Here is a 6,402-nt window from a genome sequence, read left to right on the forward strand (position 1 = left end):
TTATAATTATTACCACTGAAACCACCCGTCGAACGAGCCTTCTTGTTCTGATCTCGATCCACCCTCTCCTCATTTTTCCAACTCTCTTGTTGCTTAACAAACCCAACTAAAGATGAGAAAGTACAATTAGGAGACATAGCAACAACAGCACATGCAGACTTGATACGTGGTACCAAGCCTTTCACAAAGCGAGTCAACTTATGCTTTTCAGTCGGAATCATGTATAAAGCATACTTTGACAGATGGGTGAATTCCAAACTATACTCACGAACTGACTTGTTACCCTGCTCTAGCTTTTCAAACTTTGTAGCCATAGCAATTCTTTCCTCATCAGACAAGAACCTTCCCATGAACGCCTCTTCAAATTCAGCCCATGTCGGAGCTAAAGCAGTGTCATCCATCTCAGATTCCCACATCTCAAACCACACGTGAGCAACATCCTTCAACTGATAAGAAGTAAGCCTTACAGCTTCGGAATCCCGGGCATCCATTGCCCTCAATGCCTTGAAGGTCTCATCTAAAAAGTGTTGGGGGTCATCCATCTCTCGTGACCCAAAGAACTCTGGTGACTTCAAGTCGAGGAATTGCTTAAGTCTGCCTCCACCATGAGGTCCCACACCTCCACGCTGCTGCTGAGCAACAACCAATGCAGTCAACATTTGAATAGCCATTTGCATAGTACCAATCTCAGGTACACCCGCAACAGGAACAGCAGGAGCAGGCGGTGCTGGAGGTGGTGCTTGATTTCCAGTATCATTTCCATTACCAGCATTCGCGCCCCCAAGATTTCGGTTAACTTTTGTAGGACGTCCTCGTTTACCATTTTGGATCGCGTTAGATTCATTTCTGCAAGGCACGAATTAACGAGCGAATTTGAACGATCCTCAAAAGGACTTTAAGCTCTACAGCACAATCTAGAATCAAGAAAAATAGGAAACACCTATAAATGTCTTGGGAGTTTCTCAGTCATGCAGGTGATCAGGCTGCACAAGGAAAACTCCACTAGACACAGCTCCACAGACACAGACGACAATCCTAGGACATATTTAAACCTAGGCTCTGATACCAAGCTTGTCACGCCCCAAAACCCACCCTAGACGTGACCGGCATCCGACATCATGAACAACATCAGAAGAATCTAAACAACACAATAATAATACTTGAACCCGCCAGGTTCAACATTTGCCTCCAACAGTTTATAAATTAAATGTAACAAATCAAGAATATATGAATTAAATCAGCGGAAGTCTTTATAATTTAAATAATTCACCCAAAACATGATAGTGTGCCCGAAAGAGTTAAACGACAACTCTTCTTCTACTCACATTCGAATGTATACTAAGGAGCTTCTAAGAATAAGGAGTAAATGTCTAACCCATCGGGACGCAACCCGGAAACTAAAATAAATAAATGGAATTAAATAAATAGAGTGTCCCACGAATGAATGTGTAGGCTCACCAAATCAGCAGCAACAGCAAGTCCTTCCTAAACGCCTGGAGTATCAAGAACCTGCTCTTCTCTGTCACCTAACATACCATCAAAAACAACAATGGTATGCCTGAGTACTTCGTACTTAGTGAGTGCCTCGGGGACAATAAGTAATAAGAAAATAGAGTACATAATACATAAAGAAATTAGTCTTGCCAGTCAGGTGAGAGCGATGTAAGAACAGTTATTCAGTTTATGTATATCAATAATAAGTATCAAAATCCATTTATAAAGCCTCTTGTCAAGTTACAACTTCAAATATGCTTTTTTAATCAATTATGATAGTCATCAACAATTCCATAAAAGAATAAGAATGTCACACGTGCCAATACAGGCCCAAGAATCAAGCATATCGCGAATAGCGCACCATACCGAAACATATAATTCTCGGTGGCTATCCTTCCTCCCGAATAGCTAGGCATAAATAACACCGGACTATGTAGTACGCGGTGGCTATCCTTCCTCCCGAATAGCTAGGCATAAATCACACCCCGGGTAGCGAACCCAGCGGTGGCCACTCTTCCTCCCGAATGGCTAGGCAATGACACACTAGGATCCATAGTGGCTACCCTTCCTCCAGAGTAGCTAGGCCAAACATAACAACAAAGTTCATAGCATAGAAACCGATTCATAATTTGTCTCAAAGTAGTCACACCATCAAATAGCATTAAAGTTCATTATGCCATTACGAAAATTCATAATTTCATAGATAATCATGAAAATGTTTCCACTTCTTTAAACAAGATTCCTTTGTCTTAGTTTCTTTGTAAAGTCATCAATACCAACAATTAACCATTATCACTGATCATCTCTTATAGAAGAAAACGATTATGATTCCATATACGTATATAGAGGATAATACAATCAAGGTTTAATGTGGGCTTGTCCCCTCACGCACACCAACCACAAGCAAAGACATGAATTAGGGTTTTGCATGAAGAGTTCAACTTTTTATTCAACAAAGAACCTTTGAGAAGAAAACATATATCCATGATAATGTTTTTAAAAGAGAGACATACAAATCACCTTTATAGTCAAAAATGATTTTTAAAAGTGACATACCTTAGTGCGTTAAACAAAGTTTAACAAATTCACTTTCCTAGTGAAGAACACCCAAACCCTAGCTTGAATCACTTTAGGAAGAATTATGTTGCAAACTCTAGATTTTAGTCACAAGAATCATGTTAAGAATCATGGGTTTATTGTTAGGATTGATAATCAATGATTAAGATGTTCTTACCTTAGTGTTGGATCCCTAGAGAGATATTTTCGTCCTTAGGGTTTTTGAGAGTGAAAATAATGGAAGAAAAACAAAAACTTTGCAACTTATATAATTTCAGCCCGGCAGGCACAAAGGACGGAGCGTCGATCAGAACGACGGAGCGTCGATCTACTCCGTCGAATGGTCTTTGTGCTAGGTCAATTCGACGGTACAAATGACGGAGCATCGAACAGATCGACGGAGCGTCGATCTGCTCCGTCAAATTCATGAAATTTTTAGTAAGAAACTTTCTTTTCCTCACAATCGACGGTGCAAAGGACGGAGCGTCGAACAGAACGACGGTACAAAGGACGACCGTCAAACCTCCTTTTCGTGAAATTGTAGAGGCTTTTCATTTTGACCATCTCCTCTTGGGTCTTTAGCCTAAAGTCATGCACGTAACCCAACATATAAGGTTCCAAAGGACTCATACAATGCTTTCACACTCTATACGGATTTACGAGATGTTACACTTTTGTGGATGGAAAGCACACTAAAGATAAATTTGATGAATCATTACATGAACAGTGGGAGAAGGTAAATGCAGTAATGTTGTCTTGGATAATGTGTACGGTGACGAAGAAGCTATTGAGTAGCATAATCTATGCTTCGAATGCTCGAAAGGTTTGGTTATATCTCAAGGAGAGATTTGATAAGGTGAATGGTTCTAGATTTTTCTACTTGCGCAGAGAAATATCTACACTTATTCAGGGACTATGTATATATCTGATTATTTCTCTATGATGAGAGAACTCCAGTAAATAAGTGTGTCAACACAGTAGAACCGGTACTTAATTCTAGTGCTTTATGGCATAGAAGAATGGGTCATGCACCTATAAACATAATCAAAAAGCTTAACTGCTTAAGACAACTTAAGCATAAAGATCACATGTGCACTGTATGTCCCCTAGCAAAACATACTAAGATACCATTTCAAAGTAGTAGTTTTGTGTCTAAATTTGTTTTTAACTTACCCCATTGTGATATTTGGGGTCCATATAAAGCTCCTACACATTGAAATAAAAGGTTCTTTGTAACAACAGTAGATGATTACTCTAGGTTCACTTGGCTATTTCTGATTCAGTTTAGAATTCATTGTTGTGTTGAGAGATTTTCTGAGCAAGGTTCAAAATTTGTTTTCTACTACTGTTAAAATGTGGAGAACTGATAATGGATGTGAATTCCTCAGCACAGAGTTTCAGTCTTTACTTTTCGACTTTGGTATTTCACATCAGACTTCTTATGTTTATACACCTCAGCAGAATGGGGTGGTAAAGAGAAGACATAGAACTATTCTTAATATTGCTAAATCTCTTAGATTTCAAGTTGGATACCTTCTAGATTCTAGGGTGGATGTGTCACCACTGCTATGTATATTCTTAATAGGATACCGTCTAGACTCTTGCACTTCAAGTCATCTTTTGAGGTGTTTTACTTACACACTCCTTCCTTAGAACATCTTAAGGCATTTGCATATCTTAGTTATGCATCTCCCACCAGAACCACTAATAAATTTGCTGCTAGAGCCATTCCTGGTGTTTTCATGGGTTATTTACTTACTTTGAAGGGGTATAAGATCTATGATATTCATTCCAAACCTATGTTCATCAGCAGAAATGTGGTGTTTAAAAAGTATATTTTTCCATTTCTTCATATGAAGTCAGCTGGTACTACTCTTTTTCCTGTCATTGAATTGTTTCTATTGTCAGACAGTCTGCCTTCCTTAACAGTTCCTTCTGCATCTTTTTCCTAAAGGAACCATGTCCTCTCCACTACAAGATATGCCTTTACCTGATCATCCAACTTATCCACCATCATTTGTTCCTCAACAAGACACTTTTGCTCTTACTTCTCCTATACATGACCCTATCCTACCTCCAGTAATTTCTCCTCCTCCTGCATCTGCTATAAGACAGTTTACTAGACCTAAGCATCCTTCTGTATGGCTTTAGGATTATGTTACACCTTATGTTCCTCCTCAGAACCAAGTCTGTGATTATCCAATGTCATCCTATGTCACTTATACCAATCTTACACCTACTTATAGACATGCCTTGTCTGTATACTCCTCTACTGTTGAACCTGTTTCTTTCGAGGATGCTGTGTGTGACTCAAAATGGGTTGATACAATGAAACTTGATATTGCTGCTTTAGAGGACAACAATACTTGGTCCATTGTGGATTTGCCACCTGGTAAGTCTCCAATTGGGTGCAAATGGGTGTATAAGGTGAAATATAAAGCTTCAGGGGAGGTTGAGAGATATAAAGCCAGGTTGGTGGCTAAAAGGTATAGTCAAAAAGCTGGCTTGGATTATTCTGAGACTTTGTCACCAGTTTCTAAGATGGTGACAGTCAGATCTATTATTGCTCTTGCTGCTGCTAAACAGTGGGTTCCTTACCAAATGGATGTGCACAATGTATTTCTGAATGGGGATCTCTTAGAAGAGGTGTACATGCATATTCCTGAGAGGTTTGCTAGACAGGGTGAGTCTCAGAAGGGCTGCAAACTCCATAAATCATTATATGGGCTCAAGCAGGCCCTAAGTTAATGGAACAGGAAACTAACAGATGCTCTAATACAAATGGAATTTATCCAAAGTCACTATGACTACTCTTTGTTTACAAAGAATACAAGAGGTGACATTATGATTATCTTGGTATATGTTGATGATCTTTTCGTTACAGGAAATAGATCAGACTTGGTGTGTTAACCAAAAGAAGATTTGCAGCAAAAATTTAAGATGAAAGATCTTGGTGAATTAAAATTCTTCTTGGGAATTGAGGTGGCCAGGTCTAAGAAAGGAATTGTGTTATCCCAAAGAAAATATGCTTTGAAGTTTATACCAGAAGCAGGTTTGAGTGGAGAAAAACCTACTGGTACTCCACTTGAAATGAACCAGAATTTAACCTCAGTGGAATATGATAAATGCATTACTAATGAAGCTGTAGATGGTGATGAGATTCTCGAAGAACCAAGAGCTTATCAGAGATTAGTAGGAAGATTATTATACCTTACTATGACTAGACCAGACCTAGCATTTGCTGTTCAAGTGCTAAGCCAATTTATGCATTGTCCTCAGGCCTCACACATAGAGGTTGCACTTAGAGTGGTAAGATATATCAAAGTCAATCCAGGTTTGGGGTTGCTGACGCCTGCTGAAGATACTAACCAGACTGCCTTCTGTGATTCAGACTGGGGTTCTTTCTTGGAGACTAGAAAAATCTGTTACAGGATACTTAGTTTGGTGGAGCATTGATCTTTTGGAAATCTAAGAAACAATAGACTGTATCTAGGAGTTCAGCAGAAACTGAATTCAGGAGCATGACTTCATGTACTGCTGAACTGACCTGGTTGCTAAGGCTGTTTTTAAAGAGATTGGTGTTCAAATTAAACAACTTGTTGATCTTATGTGTGACAGTAAGGTTGCAATTCAGATTGCAACAAATCTCATATTCCATGAGAGCACCAAACATATAGATATATATAGTCACTTTATGAGAGAAAGAATTAGTCAAGGGATGGTTAGAAATGATCATGTTCCTACTAAAGAACAACAAGAAGATTTACTTACAAAGAGTCTAGGAAGATTTCAATATGAACACTTACTGAGCAAATTAGAAGTATAAGACCTCTTCAAGCCATCAGCTTGAAG

General features: G+C 38.9%; 1 protein-coding gene across 1 annotated transcript; it reads left to right on the plus strand.

Moving 5' to 3' along the window:
• Positions 1-5,490: 5,490 nt before the first annotated feature.
• Positions 5,491-6,006, plus strand: LOC132613272 (uncharacterized mitochondrial protein AtMg00810-like). Its single transcript, XM_060327298.1, has one exon. It carries the CDS (start codon positions 5,491-5,493, stop codon positions 6,004-6,006), a length of 516 nt encoding a protein of 171 aa, XP_060183281.1.
• Positions 6,007-6,402: the final 396 nt, after the last annotated feature.

The sequence above is a fragment of the Lycium barbarum genome, chromosome 10, assembly GCF_019175385.1.
Source record: "Lycium barbarum isolate Lr01 chromosome 10, ASM1917538v2, whole genome shotgun sequence".
Taxonomy (NCBI): Eukaryota; Viridiplantae; Streptophyta; class Magnoliopsida; order Solanales; family Solanaceae; genus Lycium; species Lycium barbarum.